The sequence below is a fragment of the Dipodomys merriami genome, unplaced genomic scaffold, assembly GCF_024711535.1.
Source record: "Dipodomys merriami isolate MVZ:Mamm:240054 unplaced genomic scaffold, mDipMer1.0.p SCAF_146, whole genome shotgun sequence".
NCBI classification, from domain to species: domain Eukaryota; kingdom Metazoa; phylum Chordata; class Mammalia; order Rodentia; family Heteromyidae; genus Dipodomys; species Dipodomys merriami.
Window position 1 is genome coordinate 1,221,506 of NW_027202782.1, and position 22,478 is coordinate 1,243,983.

At 42.5% G+C, this 22,478-nt stretch overlaps 1 protein-coding gene and 1 non-coding gene across 4 annotated transcripts in view; both read left to right on the forward strand.

Annotated features, from left to right (window-relative positions):
• Positions 1–12,717, forward strand: part of Cfap221 (cilia and flagella associated protein 221) — a 99,116-nt gene extending 86,399 nt beyond the window's left edge. For 2 of the 3 annotated variants that reach the window (XM_070021846.1, XM_070021847.1), the window contains exons 22-24: positions 766–858; positions 10,789–10,884; positions 12,515–12,717. In XM_070021846.1, the coding sequence (XP_069877947.1) occupies positions 766–858; positions 10,789–10,884; positions 12,515–12,623 (298 nt within the window). In that variant the 3' untranslated portion in view covers positions 12,624–12,717. Of the gene's footprint in view, positions 1–765; positions 859–3,953; positions 4,035–10,788; positions 10,885–12,514 lie in introns of those variants that run through there. The other variant, XM_070021848.1, reaches the window with a different exon arrangement.
• LOC138826654 (U8 small nucleolar RNA) lies at positions 8,780–8,914 on the forward strand. The gene has a single exon (XR_011371790.1). It is a non-coding gene; the product is annotated as a U8 small nucleolar RNA (small nucleolar RNA).
• Positions 12,718–22,478: the final 9,761 nt, after the last annotated feature.

Consider the following 22,478-nt stretch of genomic DNA (forward strand, 5'->3'; position numbering starts at 1 on the left):
CTCTAACCACTTGAGCCACAGCTGCATTTTCAGCTTTTAGTACTTAATTAGAGATAAAAGTCTCATAGACTTCCTGCTCCAGCTGACTTCAAACCAGGCTCCTCAGATCTCAGCCTCTTAAATAGCTAGGATTACAGGCGTGAGTCACTGGCACCAGGCAGGATGTTTAATTTTATATTTTATTTTATTTTTGTTGGTGCTGGAAATAAAAGCTTTCAAGACTCTTGTTCTCCCTCCCTCTCTCTCTCTTACACACACACACACACACACACACACACACACACACACACACACACACACACACACACACACACACACACACACACACACACACACACACACACACACACACCCCAGATCCTCTTTTGATTCTGTTTTCACACTCCAGAAAACCATCTTATTTGGAAGCATTCTCCGAATCCAAAAAAAAATAAAATAAAATCCATCTAAGTTTTCTAGCTTAACCAATGTAGCATAAAGTTTTAGATATTCCAATTTGTGTTTGTTCATTTTCTGTTACTATAACAAAATACCCAAGACAGACTAACTTTATAAAGGGGATACAGGGGTCTGCTGGGGCCTCCTGTGCTCCCTGCATTTGCTTTTTCCAGAAACATGGCTAGGCATTTGCAGGGAAGGAGGCAGAGAAGTAGAGGCCTCCCCGTGATAATGCTGAAGGGCTGTAGACAGTCACATCAAGGCTGCTATGACTGGCAGTGTGATCATTTTTCCTTGACTACGTGTGTGATTTTTTTCTCCCTGCAGCTATGATTCCTACAACTCAGCTCTGCTTCCCATTGGTGTCCCCACCCCTCTGGAAGCCTTACCAGAAGAAGACAGACTGGAAACAGCTGAACGGTATTTCATTTTATTCTCTGCCTTTAATCTCTAATGTGGTCTGTTTGCCAAAAATACACTCCTTGTTGAGAGGGAGTTCGGAACAGTTCAAAGGACCTGAGTTTGCAACCCAAGTAGGTAAAGCTAATGCCCAGCAGTGCCATTCTGAGGAGGTACTCAGCTAGTATTTGACTCCAAAGTCTAAAGCCTGCTGATAACTATGTACTCAGGGAGTTCAAGGGAAGGGAGAACAGAGGGAAGCTGGTGGGCAGGCGAAGTCATGTGGACTTGAGTTGGTCTGTGAAAGATGTAAGGATCTGGATAGTCAAGAACTCATAAGGCCAGAAACAAAAGGCTTGGGCTTCATATTACTTCTTGGCAGCCAATAGCCAGTGAGCAGACATCTTTGACTCTCCTGCCACCATGCCCATTTAATCTAATACTAGAGACCCAAAATGGGCAATGTGAGTCAGGCAAAGAATATGATCCCAGGGCAGCTTCTCCACCAGGAGCTCCCAGGCCATTGCCCTACTTGCAGATGCCTCTAGAATACAACCATTGCTTTCTCCTTTCTAAAAATATGCTTAGCTCTTTATAATATCAGTACATAATTTCCAGAAGAAAATAACAAGTTCAGTATTTTTCATCAGGTTCTATTAGGCAAAAGTAAAATCAAACTAAAATTTCTAGCATAATTAAGCAACATAACAAAGTTTTAGACATAACAATTTGTATTTGTTTGTTTTCTGTTACTGTAACAAAACAGATAGTCAAGAAAAGCTAACTTTATTTAAAAGAGAGGGAGAAAGAAAGAGAGAGAGCATTTCTTAGCTCACAGTTCTGGAGGCCAAGGGGCATGGTGCCACAGTCAGCTCAGCCGTGGGGAGGACCAGCTTCATGACAGATGGCACCACAGTGGTAGAAGCATAGGCTTGCACTTACAACAACTTGCTCTCACAAAAACTAACTCAGGGTCCTCAAAGAACTACCTTAATCCCTTCTAAGGGAAGAACCTTCAAAAACTTAATGTCCTACCTAATGACATCTTACCTGGCCAAATGGGGACCAAGGCTCTAACACATGAACCATCTCTGGGACAAATCACATCCAAATTATTGTATCATCATAGAGTGTTCAAGATGTTGCATACCATAGTGACAAAAGGTTATAATTTGTAGATTCAAACCTCCCACTCCACCACTCACTCTCCACATCTTGGGCAAGTGACCACCTCCCATTGCCTTGATGACTTCATCTTTAAAATGGTATAACTCCAGAAAGTGTCCCATGGGTGGCTAGGAAATATGATGCATGTAAGGCCCCAAAGTTTATAAAGTCTTTTTTTTTCCTTGGTTCTGTACCTGAAGATCCACTCTTTACTTTTGTCCTATAGGAAGGGGACACTTTGAGTCTCAACTGTAACTCAGAGTAAGTTCCCGAAGCCTTTTCAGAGTTCAAGTTTGGGGGACAGGGATAAAAGACAGAAATGAGAAGACTCCTAATCTAGTAACAAGGCCCTGGAAAGTATGAAAAAAGGAAGAATAAGAAGCTGAAAACACTCAGCCAGCTTTAGCTAGTTTCTACATGACTGGAGCAGAGTGTTGAAGAGTCTAGATTCTGATCCCCAAGTGCCCAGTTCTATGTCTGCCTGCTTGTTCCTGTGTTTGCTTCTGGTTCCTTTGCTAGTGACAGTTACATGATGCTATAGTTTGGATCTAGTGTGCCCCCACTAAGGTCATATGTTAAATGCCTAGTCCTCAGCTGGGCACTACCAGGAGATGGTATGACCTTTAAGGGGTGGAACCTAGTGTGAGGAAGTTAGGTTATTGGCAGTGTGATCCTTGAAGGGCATTTTTGCATCCTGGCATTCTCATTCTCTCATTTTCTCTCTCACACTCCTCTCTCTCTCTCTCTCTCTCTCTCTCTCTCTCTCTCTCTCTCTCTCTCTCTCTCTCTCTCTCTCTCTCCCCTCTCTCTCTCTCTCTCTCTCTCTCTCTCTCTCTCTCTCTCTCTCTCTCTCTCTCTCTCTCTCTCTCTCTCTCTCTCTCTCTCTCTCTCTCTGCCTTCCTCCCTCCTTTGAAGCTGGCCATGAAGTGAATAGGAGCTCTTGTCATGATCCTAGTGGGCCACCACAGCCCAGAGTAAGAAGACAAGTGGCCATGGACTGAAACCTGAGAAACCATGGGCCCAAATAAAACTTTCTCCTTTTAAGTCGATTGTCCCAGGCATTTTGTCACAGTGACAGAAAGTTAGCTGAAATATATGGGATTGTTTTGACTTGACATGAGAAAGGGGAAGTATTCTGAAGTATAACAAAGATAGAAGGGTTCGTTTTTCTTTGAGATTTAAGGTTCCTAAATAAATTGTTCCTGGTCTCTGGATAAATATGCTCATTTCACCAGTGAAGTTCTCATTATTTAACTCCTGTCACTTTTCAAAATGTTGTAAACACTCACTTATCAATATATTCTTGTGCTTCTCAGGCATCTAGAAAGATTCTTAAATCTGGCTCAGTGAGACAAGTCAGGCTAAGCCAATGTATTACTCACAGATGTCAGCAAGGATAAAACAGCTGAGGATTCAGACAGAGTGAGCTGGTCCTTCAAGGCAGAAAGCTCCCCGGGGTGGTGGTGTCACATCTGTATGAGTCGCACAAGCACTGCAGCCGAGGGACCTGGCAGCGCTCCTACCCCTGAGTGGCTCGGGAATCCCTGAGCCTGAGCATTGCAGAATATACTGTGTTGGGAGGAGCAGGCCACAGCCTATTTGTAATGGACTTTCTCTCCTTTCCTGGGGATGTGGCAATGTCAGCCATTCTGCCCAAGAGTTACAAGCAATGATGTAGATATTATCCAGAATGATCATCCCAAGCGTTGAATTTTTTTTAAAAAAAAGATTAAATCTCTGAAGTCTGCAACAAATAATAAATTGAAATCCTAAAAGATTAAAATTGAAGTTATTAATGTCCTGAAAGACACAGTTCCATGAAAACCGAAAGATGGGGTAAGGGAAAAAGCCAAATTCAGGGGACAGGACTGGTTATGTAGAACAACTATAACAAAAACATCAGGGGCATTTCACCTGATGATATTCAAGGTGCTTATCATGAATTAAAGCCTCAATGACCTGAAGAATGCATTGATGTTACTGACGAGTTTGAAAACAGTTCTGTGGTGATAGAAGAAGCAACTAACAACAACAGAGTTACTGTTCAATCACTGCTGTTCTTTCCAGCAGGTCAGTGGTCTGTAGGTAAGTGTATGGGGACTGGCTTTTAATGCACAGAAGGCAGGAAAATATCATAGAGAACACTTGTGACAGTATATATGGAAACACAGAAGAACTTCTAAAAGAGTAGCACATAGGAAATGAATGTGAAAACATTTGAAGAAAGCCATGCCCTGAAAGAAAAATCAGTTATTCATTGCCAGCCAAGATTTCAAAGTACTGTTAATGATTATGAAAGTTAACCAGCTCAAACAGCACCTCTGCTATTTTTCTCGTAATCTATCCATATACTGTATCTTTGTAGGTGTGCAATTTTCCTTGCCGATTTTTTTTGAGGGAGGTGCATTTCCTTAAGAAGGGTTCTTTTTTTCTCTCCTCTTGAGTTTTATTTTCATTATTTTAAATTGTTAGTATTTTTTCCACAACTGGCTAGCCTGTGTGACTTATATTCACTTTTTTTTTTGGTTGTAGGATTTGAACTCAGGGCCTGGGTACTGCCCCTGAGCTCTTTTGCTCAAGGCTAATGCTCTACCACTTTGAGCCACAGCACCACTTCTGGTATTCTGGTGGTTAATTGGAGATAAGAGTCTTACAGAGGGGCTGGGAAGGTGGCTCAGTGGTAGAGCGCTTGCCTTGCATGCATGAGGCCCTGGGTTCGATTCCTCAGCACCACATAAGAAAAAAGAAAAAAGCCGGAAGTGGCGCTGTGGCTCAAGTGGTAGAGTACTAGCCTTGAGCTGAAGAGCTGAGGGACAGTGCCCAGGCCCAGAGTTCAGGCCCCACGACCCAACCACAAAAAAAAAAAAAAAAAAAGAGTCTCACAGACTTTCCTGCCTGGGGTTGGCTTTGAACTGCGATCCTTAGATCTCAACCTCCTGAGTTGCTAAGATTACAGGCATGAGCCACCAGTGCCTGGCTTCACCTTAGTGCTAACACTGGAGTTATAAATAAGATTTTTTTGAGAATCCTGTTCTGTTTTATGCCTTCTTTTACATATTGGAATTGGTGTGAAATTATTTGAGTGATAGCTCATTGTCACAGCATTGACTCTGGTGTGTGTGTGTGTGTGTGTGTGTGTGTGCGCGCGCGCGCGCACGCGCACGCGTGCGTGCATGTGCATCATAAAAGTGTCTAAACTGCTAAGCAATGGGGGCTCATGCCTGTAATACTAGCTACTCTTATCTGAAGATCAGAGTTCAAAGCGAGTTTGGGCAGAAGAGTCCATGAGATTCTTTTTTTTGGGTCCGGTAGTGGGGCCTGAACTCTAGGCCTGGGTGATGTCCCTCAGCTCTTCAGCTCAAGGCTAGCACTCTACCACTTGAGTCACAGCACCACTTCCGGATTTTTTTCTTTTTTGCTTATGTGTGCTGAGGAACCGAACCCAGGGCCTCAAGCATGCAAGGCAAGCGCTCTACCACTGAGCCACCTTCCCAGCCCATCCATGAGATTCTTATCTCCAGTTAATCACCAAAAAGCCAGAAGTGGCGCTGTGGCTCAAATGGTAGAGTGCTGGTTTTGAACAAAAAAGCTTGGGGACAGTGCCTAGGTCCTGAGTTCAAGCCCCAAGACTGGCACACACACACACACACACACACACACACACACACACACACACACACATACAGTCAAACCTTCCTCAGTAAACAAAGAGATGTTGTTTTTGTAACAAGTGCGTTTGTGAAAGATAATATTACTTGAACTCCCAGCCCTTTGGGTCACCCCACATGCAGGGTGAGCATGTTACAGAGCTAACCAGTTTGACCCAAATACTGTCTGTATTTCAGTTGATCTCAGTTATAAGGTAAGTGCACACAGTTGTCAACAGTAAAGATATGTCCCGACCCGCAGGACGTCAACGAGGGCGGTGAACCTAAGCGAGAAGGAATGAAGGGACAAGAGACATGAAGAATGACAGCAGGACAGGGATTCTGATCAAGCTGCAAATTTTTATTTTTCACACAGGGGTATTTATATGCTTGGAATAAGGAAGCTTTTGCATTGGCCGTTAAGGAAGCTTTTTCATTGGCCAAAGCAGCTGTAGGATGTTTGCTTAGGGCAGGGTGAAAAGGTCGGATTCTGTAAACTCAGCCTCAAGATGTTCCAGTCAAGCCTATCATGTTGAGAGACTCTCTTTTGGCTCCCCACAAAGATATGTATTTATACTGTTTGCTTTTTGACCTGGGTCCTTATGAATATGGATCATTTGCTCTCACTGTTACACCCATGTGACATTAGTAGATCTGAGGGCTTGTACTTGGGAAATATTTCCCATCTTATTTTTGTAGTGTGTTTTGTCATATTTTGTGTTTCTTTTTTTAACATTTTTTATGCTTTATTGAAAGTTGACAAGTACAACAGTTAAATACAGTGACACCTTACAACTGTGTAGAGAACATGCACAGGAACATATGCATATAATTACTATACAGGTCATAAGCAGAAACTCCTAGTGGGAAATCCACTCAGCTAGGACTGATCATTATTCCAAGTATTCGACCAGCTCAAAGGAAAGACTGCAGTAAAGAGGGATTCACTTCAGGATATTCAGCAGCTACATTTCAAACTACACAAAGTGACCAAACTATACCAAATTCTTAAAATTTCTTCAGGTGTGATTTTTTTTTGTCATGTCGCAGTTTTTATGTTGATCTCTCTAGAAAAGACAATCCACACCTCTTCAGACAGCCAATGAAACATCTAAATTTCAATGTGTACAACCTAAATAGTAGTTACAGTCCTCTATTGTATAAAATAATTCCATTGCATACACAAATATACAATAAATAACACAACCTTCATAGAAAGATAGACTAGGACCAAGCTACCTGTCACCATTCGTCACTAATAGTTTTGTGTCATCCAATGTTTCAGAAAAGAGGTACAGTACTATTGTGTGTGTGTGTGTGTGTGTGTGTGTGTGTGTGTGTGTGTGTGTGTGTGTGTGTGTGTGTGTTTTATGGACTTTGTTGACAGTCGTCAACTTGTACAATGACTGCATCCACCCTCATTTTAGTTTGTCTCTGGCCTCTCTTTTAGTTCTTCATGGGGGAGGAGAGGAGAATGCAGAGCCCAAAGTCCAGGAGGAACTCCACACTTCCTAGCCCCGTGGAGCACAGTGTGCAGGCAGGAGAGAGGACTGTTGGAAGGGGGTAGGCAGCAGGAGGGGATGGAAAGGCACACAGCTCCTGAGCATCAATTAAACCATTCCTCAGATATCTGCCAAGCTGCACTGGAAACATCATTCTAATTCTCAGATTAACCTTTAATTCACCCAACTAGTAAATTTCTTCAAGTCAAAAGCGTGTGAGTGTTTAATACTGGAAAGAAGAGATAATGGCATGTATCAGTCTCACGTCTCTTTTGCAGTGAGCAATGAAATGATGTGGAGGCGGATTCTCCCTAGCATATCTTCTTCTGTTCAATTCAGACAGCAGCCGTCAGTTCTTCATTCTGCCGGACAGTTGGTCCTAAGCCCTTGGATGCTGGCTTGGCTGGGGGGAGGGAGGCGTTGTGTGGTCCCTTGTGGCTGCGTGGTAGCAGGAGGGGAGCCAGTCTACAGCTGGGCCTGAAACTGAGCAAGCTGCTCAGGACTGGCCAGTCTTCAGCAGACTGTTTTCCTACTTCAGCTGGGAATTTTTTCTCTATTAGTTCTTTGATTTGCTCTTTCATCAAATCTTACATCCAATGGCTTTTCACCAAATCCGTAACTTGCTGGATTTTGTTGTCGATAGCTACCACACTTGCACCAGAGGAGCTATTGTCAAGTCTCACAGAGGTGTTTTCAGTTCCCAGCAACGATGACAAGAAAGAGATTGAAAGTGTCTCAGTTGGTACACTCCTAGATCCATCGCCACTGGTCTACACCATTGGAATTTCATAGAATTATAGCCAAAAACACCCGCGTGGAAAAAAGAAAAGGGAACACGGGCAGCTTGTTTGAGCTGGAGAAAACCTGGTAGCTTTCTGCAGCCCAGGGAGAGCAAAGACAGCAGGGCTAGTTTAAGGAAATCCTGCTCCTAGGGTTTGGCGATCAGGAGATGGGATCCCAGAGCTGCTAAAACCTTCACTCAGCTGCTGCCGGCTGCACTAGCTCCCATATTTTATGTTTCTTAAATAAATCCCCTTTAAAAATACAGACAGGTGGGGCTGGGAAGGTGGCTCAGCGGTAGAGTGCTTGCCTTGCATGCATGAGGCCCTGGGTTTGAGTCCACACCACCACATATGCAGAAAAAGCTAGAAGTGGCACTGTGGCTCAAGTGGTAGAGTGCTAGCCTTGAGCTGAAGAGCTGAGGGACAGCGCCCAGGCCCAGAGTACAGGCTGCATGACTGAAAAAATGTGTGTGTGTGTGTGTGTGTGTGTGTCTGTGTGTGTCTGTGTGTGTGTGTGTGTGTAGAGAGAGACAGAGAGAGAGAGAGAGAGAGAGAGAGAGAGAGTATGGGGCAGGACTTGGTGGCTTATTCCTGTAATCCTAGTGACTCAAGAGGCTGAAATCTGAGGATCGCAGTTCAAACCCAGCCTGGGCAGGAAAGTCCATGAGACTCTTATCTCCAATTAACTACCTGAAAACCAGAAGTTGAGCTGTGGTGGTTCAAAGTGGTAGAGTACTAGCCTTGAGCAAAAGAGCTCCACATTCCAGGACTGATTTTATTATGCCTGTCTAGCAAGGACAAAGTCTTGAATTCAAACCTCAGCACTACCAAAAAATTGGTGAAAGTTTTAGGTAAGATAATCCTTACCTGTTCCTCCTTTTGGAGAAAAGATAGAACATGATAACTGGATTTCCCATAATAAATAGCACGTGTCTCTGCATAATCAGGACTTGCAATTCCCTGGATGCTCCTGTATGATTTTTTTAAAGACTTTTAGCTAGGCACTGGTGGCTCACTAACCCTAACTACTCAGGAAGCTGAGTTCTAGAGGATCATGGTTTGATGCCAGCTCAGACAGAGGTTCACTAGACCCCATCTCCAAAATAGCCAGTAAAAAGCAGAACTGGAAGCATGACTCAAACAGTAGACGACAGCCTAACAAGTACAAGGCCCTGAATTTGAACCCCAGTATGGCGCCCCCCAAAAAAATCCTTGAATTTTTGTTAATTACTTATTTCCAGATTTATTTTCACTCATAGTTTGAGAGGTTGCAGTTTATAGTGTGCAGACAGGGGTGTGTGGCAGAGACTGTTCATTGTATCACAACCAGGAGGTAGAGAGAAGACCGGAAAAGACAGGAAAAGGCACACCAGCAGCGAGTGACCCACTCCCTCCAACCAGGTCCAATCATAGTTTCCACTATCTCTGAATAAGGCCGTCAACTTTTGAATCCATCTGTGAGTTAATTTGTTAATGAAGTCAGAGCTCAGCACTCTGGTCCAATCACTTTCGGAAAGCTCACCTCTGAACCTTGCTGCTTCAACACAAGAACTTTTGGGGGATGGCTCCTATCCAAACTGTAACAGCCCTGCTCTAAGCAAACTACCAAAAAGTTTTTAAAAAATGACCTGGATCCTTGGAAATTCGTTGGACTGTTTAGAAATACATTGTTCGATTTTAAAACAACCATAGACTTCGTGGATTTTATAGTTAGTTATTGGCTAGTAGATTGTGTGTGTGTGTGTGTGTGTGTGTGTGTGTGTGTGTGTGTGTGTGTGTGTGTGTGTGTGTGTGTGTGTGTGTGTGTGTACGTGTGTATATCCCAGTACAGAGACTTGAACTCACAGTACAGAGACTTGAACTCATGGACTCACACTCCCACTTGGCTTTTTTTTGCTCAAAGCTTGTGTTGAACCATTTCAATCACACTCCCATTTCAGGCTTTTTTTGCTAGATAATTGAAGAGTAGAGTCTCATGGACTTTTCTGCCCACGCTGGCTTCAAACCATGATTCTCAGATCTTAGCCTCCTGAGTAGTTATGATTATAGGCATGAGCCTATAGGTAGGTCAGCTACAATTTTTATTCAAATTCTACTGTGGCTAGAGTACATAGGCTTAAAATGATTCTTATCTTTTGAAATCATTTGATGCCTCTTTATGGACAAGACCTGGTATATTCCATCAACTGTCTCATAAACATTTGAAATAAATCTAGAATATGTGACCCTATCTTCAAGGACTTTTTTTTTTTTACAGTCATAGAGTTTGAACTCTGGGCCTGGGCACTGTCCCTCAGCATTTCAGCTCAGGGCTAGCGCTCTACCACTTGAGCCACAGTTTTCTGGTGGTTAATTGAAGATAGGAGTCTCATGGATTTTCCACCCAGGCTGGCTTTGAACCATGATCCTCACATCTCAGCCTCTTGAGTAGCTAGGATTACAGCGAGAGCCACCGGTGCCCAGCTGAGAAGGTGGCTCAGTGGTAATGAGGCCCTGGGTTCGATTCCTCAGCACCACATACGCAGAAAAAGCCAGAAGTGGTGCTGTGGCTCAAGTGGTAGAGCACTAGCCTTGAGCTGAAGAACTGAGGGACAGTGACCAGGCAGAATTCAGGCCCCATGACCAACTAAATAAATAAATAAATAACTATTCCTACCATTGTTTGCTGTTAGAAAACAATCTGTAAGTCTTATGCTTCTCTGAACATAGATTCAACAAAAGTAGATGCAACTAACATTGAAAGCCACAGGAATGCATGTCTTAAGTGATCACAATATTTCATTCTATTTTTTATTTCAGAAAGGAAAAGCATTTCCCACTCAACATCTTCTTCTACATCTTCTTCTTTTCCAGGGAGATCTGTGAACATAGCATAGAAGTTGTATTGACTCCAGAAATGATACGAGCAGAGTTCCCTATGTTGAGTCCTAAGGATGCCAAGAAGGAGAAGTAAGTGGTTCCTTTTGGCTAAGAGGTAGCCTTGGGCAAAATTGGTCTTGCAGGAAGTACAAAACTGCCATGATATCTGAATCTAAACATCTCAGGCTTTGAAGGAGACATGTTTTCCATGCTTCAAATTTTTAACTATATTTTATGGACAATAATCATCTTCAAATATTTGGGGGCATGGAGGCCTTTAAAAAGTGAATCTAGGGCTGGGAAGGTGGTTCCGTAGTAGAGCGCTTGCCTTGCATGTATGAGGCCCTGGGTTCGATTCCTCAGCACCACATAAGCAAAAAGAAAAAAAGCCAGAAGTGGTGCTGTGGCTCAAGTGGTAGAGAGCTAGCCTTGAGGTGAAGAGCTGAGCCCAGGCCCAGAGTTCAGGCCCCACCACAGGACCCCCCCAAAAAAGAAAAAAGTGAATCTAGTTTTTTCATTTGCTTATCATACAGTGTCAGAGATGGGTTTATTTCTTGATAATAGCTGATTGAGTTTAATTTAATATAAGAAACCCAGGCTCTGGAGCCAGACAAGAACTGGGGCTGAATCCCAACTCTACCAAGTTATCTCTTCCCTGAACCTCAGTTACCTTGTCTGTAACTTGCTGGGGGTAGGGGTGGGGGTGGGGGTGGGGGTGGTAACTATCTTTCACGGAGCCCTTCTAAGAATTGAACAAGATGCCAAACATGAAAAAAATGTTCTTTCCTTCACCTCTACACAAGGGGGCTGGTGAATAAAGCAAGCATCATGCTGTTAAAAATTATAGCCCAGTGCCAGTGGCTCACACTTGTAAGCCAAGCTACTCAGGAAGCTGAGATCCAAAGAATTAAGGTTCAAAGCCAGACTAGAGTAGAAAAATCCATCAGATTATATCTCCAAAGTTACCAGCAAAATCCAGGCTTGAAGCTGTGGCTCAAGTGGTAGAACCAGCCTTGAGAAAAAAAGAGCTAAGGGACAGCAGACCCTGAGTTCAATCCCTAGTACTAGCACACACATACAAAAAAGTCAGAAATACTCTGCACTGCCTTATTCATAAAGATGAAAGACCAGCTAATGCTGTGACTAATTTCTCATTTCACCTTACACAGAAATTAGCACCGTAAGGGGTAAAGACCCTAGAGACCTGACATTTTAAGTAGCTTGCACATGCTGGGAAACAGGTACAGCTGAGACTAGAGGCCAAATCTGAAGCCCTGACAAGCTGAGGGCTCCTACTGATTAGTCAACTATTACTAACAATAGCTAAAATCTTATCTATATTAAAACAAACACTCTACCCACATGCTGCGGCTCATGCCTATCATCCTAGCTACTCAGGAGGCTGAGACCAAATCATTTTCCTGATCCTGGACCTGAACTCAGGGCCTGAGCTTTTTCTCGTAAGACTAGTGCTGTCACTTGAGCCACAGCACCATTTCCTGCCTTTTCTGAGTAGTTTATTGGAGATGAGTCTCACCAACTTTCCTGCCCTGGCTGGCTGGCTTCGAACTGTGATCCTCACATCTCAGCCTCCTGAGTAGCTAAGAGAACAGGTATAAGCCACCAGTGCCTGGCAAACCCTCCAGTCTTTAATGGAAGTGTTAGATGTTGTTGGGTGCATTGTCTGTTTCATTAATTACCTTTGTTTTCTGATGTTCAGAGAAGTGAAAGACCAGGCACAGTCAGCGGAGAAGTCAGGAGAGAAGGTACTGGAGGAAATGAAGAATCTGCAGGGCAAAGCTCTCAACACATATCTGATTCTGCAGTAAAAACCACCATAGGCCAGCTCCTCTCATCTGCTTTTGCTGGGGCCCTTCATGCCAATTTACATTCTGACCTCTTGGAATTAAAGTTCCTAGAGACAAAAATTGAATGTGGATGGATGTATATAGTTAACACTTTGTTTCTTTCTGAAAATAAAATGTCATTAGTTTGATGGCTAGGTGAGATGCTTTTTAGCCCAAGACTTAAATGCAATGACAGTGCCTTTCAGAGCAAGGTATGTGCCACTGTTAGGAGGGTCCTAGAGCCTGATGGTTGTTTAGGGCAGTCTTTTGCGGTTTGGGACCCAGGGCCCAATGTAGGGTAGGTCTGGGGAGGGGGCTGCTCCTCCATCTCTGCTCAGAGCTGGTATCATTGACTTTAGCAATGGCAGCTGCTCCCAATAGGAGTAGCACTGGTGTGGACAGTGGCTCCCATGCGCTATGCCATTCACATACACTGGCAAAGGGGGACTGAGCTGGAATGGACATTGAAGGTGATTAGAATAAGCAGGCTGATTTGAGAACCACTGGAAAACACCCCCATGGTAACTCCCAGAAGCAGAGAGACGGGAAGTCATTGCAAAGGGACCAGGAACAGGAGTTGGTAAAAAAAAAAAAAAAAAAGCTCCTTTGATTATGTTTATTTATTCAATCTTAGTGTCTCTATAAAGGGAATAATAGCTAAACTACTTCCTGTACAAAAATCACATTTACTGCCAGGCACAGTGGCTCACTTTTATAATCCTGCCTATTCAAAAAGATGAGATCTGAGGATTGCAGTTCAAAGCCAGCATACACACAAACATACAAAAGCTCACATACATTTACTAACTAGATTACAGTATTTATTCTTTTGGACTAGCTAGCTTCATAGGATACAGTCAGAATACAGTTGTCCAGTCATTTAACATAGTTTATTTTTCTTTCTCTACTCCCATCAGTGTGCTTGAGTTATGTTTGAGAGATGTATATTTTGTTTGAATTCTGTCTTGAGTTCCTCCACATCCTAGTTGTTTTGTTTGTTTGTTTGTTTTATTTGTGTGTGCTAATCCTATGGCTTTAACTCAGGGTCTGTGGGCTTTCCCTTAGCTGTTTTTGCTGAAGGCTAATGCTCTACCACTTGAGCCACAGCTCTACTTCCAGCATTTGCAGGGTAGTTAATTGGAGATAGGAGTTTCACAGACCTTCCTGTCTAGGCAATCCTCAGATCTCAGCCTCCTAAATAGCTAGGATCATAGGCTTGAGCTACCTATGCCTGGCCCTAGTTGTTTTTGTTTGTTTGTTTTTGTCAGTCGTGGGGCCTAAACTCTGGGCCTGGGTACTGTCCCTCAGCTCTTCAGCTCGCTCAAGGCTAGCACTCTACCACTTGAGCCACAGTGCCACTTCCAGCTTTTTCTGCTTATGTGGTGCTGAGGAATCGAACCCAGGTCCTCATACATGCAAGGCAAGCGCTCTACCACTGAGCCACCTTCCCAACCCCCCTAGTTAGTTTTAATTATTCATTTATTTGAGGAGACCCTTACACAGAGGCACACTCAGAATGAGAATGCTGCCCCTCCCAATTATCCCCATCTTAACACTGTGTTTATACCCTCCTTCTGTGAGTGAACAGCCTCTTTAGTTTGGCTTATCCTTCTCCAGGTGATGTGTGTGTGTGTGTGTGTGTTTGCACTTGCATGCACATGCCAATAATGGAGCTTCAACTCAGGGCCTCCTCTGCTGTCCCTTGGCTTCTCACTCAAGGCTGGTACTTTACCACTTGAGCCACAGCTCCACTCCCAACTTTGGTTTGGGTGATTAATCGAATAAGGGTTTCACAGACTTTCCTTCTCAAGCTTGCTTTGAACCTTGATCCTCAGATTTTTAAGTTTCCCAAGGACTGAGAACCACACTCTCCCCTTCACATCTCTTTGCCACATGCCCAGTCTCTAGCTTTCTAAGGCCTAGTTTACCAGTAATTCCCTAAGCATAGACCACTATTCACACACTGAACCTTTTCATATGTCATTCCCTGAGACTCAACCACCTCTACCTTGATGCCTTCCAAGCTTTTACCTAGTCTCTGCCACAACATTGCCCCAGCAATACTTACATATCCAAACCTAACACTACTTCATTCATGCCTCACTCAGCAGCCTGCAACCATCTGTTTCTGAACCCCTAGCTAATTCTACCATCCCTACCTCCCTTTTTCCTACTGCCCAATATGGCAGTGACCTTTCTCGTTCAGTCCTTTTTATGTGACTATGAGCTTGTTCACATGTCCATGTATGTATTTTTATGCCATTTCAGTTTTCCCATCTTTAGACAAAGCCATTTTTTTGTTGTTGTTGTTGTTATTTCTCTCTGGGCCTTCTAAGAGCCATGCTATATAGCAGTGTGGCCCTTAGAAAGATTGTATTTACTGTATTGGGGGTCTGGTGTCCCCTGGTGGACACCATGGAAAAGTCCTCTCATGACTCCCATATGAACCAAATGGACTTTCAAATAAGATTGTTGGTCAGTGCTTTTCTTCCCTTTTCTAGACCACATTAACATGTAAAACCACAGGGAACCCTCACCTGTACTTCCTTCTGCCAATCAATCCCATGGGGAAAATTTCTTCAGTGGCCACATAAAGTTTGGAGGCTCTCTGTGAGAGAGAGAGAGAGAGAGAGAGAGAGAGAGAGAGAGAGAGAGAGAGAGAGAGAGAGAGAGAGAGCCCTTATTCAGGTCCCAGAGTAGGCTGACAGAGTGGGGATCTTGGGAGCTGCTAGCCATCTTTCTCTTGCAGTCACTAGATTATCACAAAGGTCCCTTTCTAAGAGCCAAGAGATTGAAAACCAATGATCTTTTTCCCAAGGACTTTTCATTTGTATGTTTTCAGTGATCTTCACAACATTCTGAGATATGCAATCACTACAGGCTTTGAGCTTAGGACCTCAGAGTTTCAAATTTCAGACTTTTTAGGATTTTGAAGTATTTGCACATACATGATGATACATTGTATGGATAGAGCCCAGGTGGCAACATGAAATTCATTTATATTTCATATACATATAGCCTGGCAGTAATTTTGTGCAAGACTTTTAGTGTAGTTGAGATGACTCTGACAAATCACGTGAGACCAGGTATTTGTTGAATTAAAGAGTATAAAAGACCTGGGCACCAGTGACTCATTCTTCTAGCTATCCAGAAAGCTGAAATCAAAGTTCAGAGCCAGCCTAGGCAGACAAATCAAAGAGACTCTTTGCAATTAATCTGCAAAAAGCCAGAAATGGAGGTGTGGCTCAAGTAGTAGAGTGCCATTCATGAACAAAAAAGCTAAGCAAGAGTAACAGGCCCCAATTCCAACACACACACACACACACACACACACACACACACACACACACACACACAGTGTATAAAAGAAATATGAGCCAGAAGCAGTGACTCATGCCTGCAATCCTAGCCGTGTAGGAGGTAGAGATTAAGAGGATCACAGTTCAAAGCTAACCTAAACAAAAATGTTCTTGATGCCAGGTGCCAGTGGCTCATGTCTGTAATCCTAGATACTCGGGAGGCTGAGATCTGAGGACTGAAGATCAAAATCAGCCCAGGCAGAAAGTCCCTATGAAACCCTTATTCCCAATTAACCACTCAAAAACCAGATATGGTGGTGTGGTTCAAGTGGTAGAATGCTAGCCTTGAGCACAAAGAGGCTCAGGGACAGCACTCAGGCCCTGAGTTCATGCCCTACAACTGACCAAAAAAAAAAAAAAAAAAAAGTTCTTGAGCTCTCATCCCAGCTTCAAAAGAAGTATAAATAGGATGATCATGAGATCATGATATAGGCCATAATGCCATATGGGCACATAAGACCCAATCTGAAAAATAACAAAGCAAAAATAACTAAAGTATGGGTGTGACTGAAGTGATATAGCACTTGTTTAGTGAACATAAGGTCTTGAGTTCAAATCCCAATACTACCAAAAAAAAAGAAGAAAGAAATTACATTTCATGCTTATGGATGCTTATAGAATACATGTTATAGGGAAAATAGAAATTGAACCTAATAGATGAATTTAGGAATCCAGAACATCAAAGGACATGAGTGTCATCTAGCCCAGCCTTAGTGGATATGATTGTGCTCTCTATAACTGTAGTAGCTCTTAAGTAGGTAGAAATGACAGCAATGGTTTCAAGGGATGGTTGTGAGGTTAAGTGTCATAATCACCATAGCATGGTGTGTAATAGTTACTAGAAAATAGCAACTGTTAGTTATTCTTGTGATCATAGCATTTGTTGAGAGTGAAGCTCCATCCTTCTGCATTTACCCTCTCCACCTCCACCTACCCATCTCCCATCTTCCAAGAACTAAATTGGGGTCTGAGCACTTGAGATAACTTTCTAGGTGGTGAAGGCGATGAAACACAGCACTGAAGCTTCAGGGAGGATAGATGGGTTCAAGTTAGTATTCAGAGTGGTGAGGTAGGGGCAACAGATTATGGACCCCTTAGAGGCAGGAGAATAGTGAAGGAGAGTCTTTGTTGGGTCTTTTTGTCCAGACCTTATAGCCTCCTCCTCCTGGGTCAAACTGCAGCCCACTCCCCTTCTCTCAATGGCTTACATCATAGAGAGGGGTCTCATTCAGAGGAAAGGAGACGCAGTTCTCCTAGAGGACACCCTGCAGGAGCCCCTTATTCAGGAGCTCTGAGGACAGGTGCAGCCACTGACGACTCAGTATCCAGCCCCCAGCACCCCACTCCTTCTTCTGCCTTCTGTGCCACTCCTGAGCACATAGTGAATAGAATGTAAGTAAGCATGCAAGAGGGGCATTTGCACACCCATGTTTATGGAAGCACTAGTCACAGTCTAAGATGTGGATTGAGAAGATACGATATGTGATATATATATATAGTTACATAATAATGTGATCTATAACATGATGTATGTTATATGATAATGATATATGTCACACTTTCTATATACTATATATGTCACATCATATAGATCACATTTTATATGTAATGTGTGATTACATATGTACACTCACACACACATACTATGAAGTATTATTCAAGTGTTATTCAGCCATTGAGGAAGAATGAAATTAGGGCAGTGGGACTTAGTGATCCCTCCTCTTCCTCTCATTTCACATCCCAGCAGCTCTGCTCCATGCGCTCCTATGGTTGTGTGCTGCCTCCACACATGCCCACCTGACAATGCACTGAAACCTCCAAAACTCAGTTAACATAAACATTTTTTGTTTACAAAGGTGGATAAATGAAATTACATCATTTGTAAGAAAATGGATGGTCCTGGAGGCCATGTTAAGCAAAATAAGCCAGATTTAGAAAAATGTGTGCCTTCTCTCATGTGAAAGCTAGATCTAAAGAAAAAGAAATGGGCGTGAACATAAATAGGGAAGGATTTGGGGGGGAGGAACTAGTAGGAGGTAGGAAGGCAAAAAGATGAGGGGTGAACGAATGAGTATATTCCATACTCGTATAGATGTGTCACTACAATGAAACCTCCAATATTCTAAAAGCATTATGTGCTAATCAAAATATAGAACAGATAAAGTACCTTAACAAACAAGCAAAAACCAGACAGGCACTGGTGGCTCATGCCAGTCATCCAAGCTACTCAAGAAGCTTAGACCTGAAGATCATAGTTCAAAGCCAGCCCAGGCAGAAAACACTGTGAGAGACTCTCTCTCTCTCTCTCTCTCTCTCTCTCTCTCTCTCTCTCTCTCTCTCTCTCTCCCTCACACACACACATACACACACACACACACACACACACACACACACACACACACACACACACACACACACACACCACAAAAGAGTAGAAAATAAGAATCATGAAAATGAAAGCACAGCTGGGGCTGCAGAATGAGATGTGTCATCTAGGAGTCATAGAATACATGCTTGTATACAACATAATATATAATGCACATGGCCTGGTAAAATTAGTAAGAGGTAATATATATTATGACCATAAGGGAAACAGGTATCTCAAAAGATACAAGAAAAATGTATCCTATTTAAATATCTATGTGCTCAATTGAATTAAATTGCAAAAAAAAAAATATGTCCCGTGACATTTAAAAAAATTTCTGCTTCTCCTTCTAATGTGTCCTGCTGTGTGGTCGCCTATGCTATTAAGCCAAGTGATTGTGTGTGTAGACCCATATCAAGCATTGAAATAGAAACAGCAATAAGAGACCTCCCATTCAAGAAAAGCCCAAGACATGATGGATTCACAGCTGAATTCTACAAGACCTTCAAAGCAGATCTCACACCAATACTTCTCAAACTCTTCAATGAAACTGAAAGTGAAAGCTCACTACAAACAAGCATTCTATGAAACAAGCATAACCTTCATCCCACAGACAGGGACTCCTCAATGAAAGAGAACTATAGACCTATTTCTTTGATAAACATTGAGCAAAACTTCTCAACAAAATTCCAGCAAGTCGACTTCAGCAATTCATTAAAAAATTCACTATGATCAAACAGGATTCATTCCAGGGATGCAAAGCTGGCTCAATATATGCAAGTCAATTAATGTAATTCATCACATCAACAGGAGCAAGAACAAGAACTATATGAACATCTCAATAGATGCAGAAAAAGCATTTGAAAAGATCCAGCACCCCTTTATGATGAAAGCTCTGGAGAAACTAGGAATCCATGGAACATTCCTCAATATAATAAAGGCTGTGTATGCCAAACCTACAGCCAGCATTATACTTAATGGTGAAAACCTGTAGCCATTTCCTCTAAATTCAGGAACAAGGCAAGGATGTCTGCTCTCTCCACTCCTCTTCAATATAGTATTAGAATGCCGAGCTAGAGCAATAAGGCAAGATGCAAAAACATAAAGAGGATCCAAATAGGGAAAGATGAATCAAACGCTCCCTCTTTACAGATGACATGAACCCACTCCCAAGTTACTCAAGCTGATTCGAAACTTTGGCAAAGTAGCAGGGCATAAAATTAACCCTCAAAATCAGTGGCTTTTCTATATACCAATAATGAGAAGAGCAAGGCTGAAATCAGGAAAGCAACTCCTTTTGTAATAGCCCCCCAAAAAATAAAACACCTAGGAATTGGGCTGAGAACATGGCTTAGTAGTAGAGTACTTGCTTATCATGCAGGAAGTCCTGAGTACCATTCCTCAGTACCACATACACAAAGCCAGAAGTGGCACTGTGGCTCAAGTGATAGAGTGCTAGCTTTGAGCAAAAGAAGCTCGGGGACAGCATCCAGGCCCTGAGTTCAAGCCCCAGGACTGGCAAAAAATAAAATAAATGCCTAGGAATTAACCAAAGAAGTAAAGGACCTCTATGATGAAAACTAAAAACCTGAAAAGGGAAATTAAAGCAGAACTAAGGAAATGGAAAAACTTCCCATGCTCCTAGATTGGCAGGATTAACATTGTGAAAATACTGCCAAAGGCTATCTACAAATTCAATGCAATACCCATCAATATCCCAACCTCATTCTTTAATGAAATAGAGAAAGCAATAAAAAAAATTCATATGGAACAATAAAAGACCCCAAATAGAAAAAACAATGCTGGAGGAATATCAATACCAAACTTCGAACTATTATTACAAAACAGTTTGGTATTAGCACAAAAACAGACCTAAGGACCAAGGGAATGGAACTGAAGACCCAGAAATGTACCCACTGACCTATAGCCAACTAATCTTTGATAAGTAAGCCAAAAAATAAGATGGAAGAAAGACAGCCTCTTTAGTAAATGGTGCTGGCAAAATTGGTTAAACACCTGTAGAAAACTAAAATTAGATCCTTATATATCACTCTACACCAGAATCAACTACAAATGGATCAAAGACCTTGAGGTACAAGCAGACTCCCTGAAAATACTGCAGGAAGGAATAGGAGAAACTCTAGGGTTCCTTGGCACAGGCTGAAATTTTCTTTCTTTTTTTTTTGGGGGGGGGGGTCCGGTCGTGGGGCTTGAACTCTGGGCCTGGGCACTGTCCCTCAGCTCTTCAGCTCAAGGCTAACACTCTACCACTTGAACCACAGCGCCACTTCTGGCTTTTTTCTTTTTGCTTATGTGGTGCTGAGGAATCAAACCCAGGGCCTCATGCATGCAAGGCAAGCGCTCTACCACTGAGCCACCTTCCCAGCCCCCTCCCCCCACCTCTCTCTCTCTCTCTCTCTCTCTCTCTCTCTCTCTCTCTCTCTCTCTCTCTCTCTCTCTCTCTCTCTCTCTCTCTCTCTCTCTCTCTCTCTCTCTCTCTCTCTCTCTCTCTCTCTCTCTCTCTTTCTCTCTCTCTTTCTTTCTTTCTTTTTCTTTCTTTGGTGGTCATGAGGAATGGTGTTATGGTTTAGATAAGTGTCTCCCAAAGGCATGGTCCCTATCCTGTGGCTCTGTTGGCAAGTGGTGGAGCCAAGTAAGGAATTTGGGCTTGGGGATTGCCCTTAAAGCCGATATTGGGACAGTTGCCTCTTACTGCCTCCATTTCCTGGCCATTCTGCCATAAGCAGCTTTTCTTTTCTTTTCTTTTTTTTTTTGGGGGGGGGGGTCCGGTTGTGGGACTTGAACTCTGGGCCTGGACACTGTCCCTTAGCTTTTCAGCTCAAGGCTAGTGCTCTACCACTTGAGCCACAGCCCCACTTCTGTCTTTTTTTCTTTCTGCTTATGTGGTGCTGGGGAATCAAACCCAGGGCCTCATGCATGCAAGGCAAGAGCTCTACCACTGAGCTACCTTCCCAGGCCCCCGAAATTTTCTTTTCTTTTCTCTTTTTTTTTTTCAAAAGTGCATTCTATTTTATTGATTAACTGAAATTTTCTAAATTAATACACAAAGCACCTGAATGTGGTCCTCAAATACAGTTTGCCAGTGAAAGGAACCAGAGACCTTTGGAACAGTATCTGCTTCAATATCTTAGGACAAGGAGAATAAAATGGACCTAGAGTATCTCTCTCTCTCTTTTTGCAAGAAAGAAAGCATGCTTCCAAGACTATCCAACACAATGTTTTATTATTTTTGCTTTGTTTTGTTTTGTTAAGATGGGGTTTATATAGTCCAGACATTAATTTTTAAAGCAATGGTTCTCTGAAGAGCCACCTAGGCCTGTTTTTAAAAAAGATAGGCCAGCACAGTGGTACACACCTATAATCCCTATACTCTGGAACTTGAGGCAGGAGACTACCAGTTTGAGCTAGTCTGGGATAAATAGAACTATATGTATTTTATGTTCAAGTTTTTGGTCTGCATCACAATTTTGTCATCCCAGAAACATGAAGAAGCACAAGTAGGAGGATCGAAGTCATGCCTGCCCAGTCATATTAAGATCCTATCTTGAAAATGACCAAGACAAAAAAAGGGACAGGAGGTGTGACTCACACCATAAGTGAGCACCTGCCTAGCAATTCAACCCTCCATACCACTGTATATATATATATATATATGTATATATATATATATACATATATATATACATATATATATGTGTGTGTGTGTGTGTGTGTAGTTTTTATATAAATAGTTTATATATATATATATATATATATATATATATATATATATATATATATATATATAGTTTAACCTATAAACTTCCAAATATACCCCAAAATAAAATATGGTATAATGGAGACCCCTGAACCTTTCCTTCATGGATCTAGCATTTCATGGTTGGAGGCATGGTTCAGTCAATGAGTGAAAGCACCAGATACTAAGTTCAAGTCCAGGTCTCAGACAAACAAACAAACAAACAAACATGGGCTGGAAATGGCTTAGCGGTAGAGTGCTTGCATAGCATGCATGAAGCCCTGGGTTCAATTCCTCAGTACCACATAAACAGAGAAAGCCAGAAGTGGCACTGTGGCTCAAGTGGTAGAGTGCTA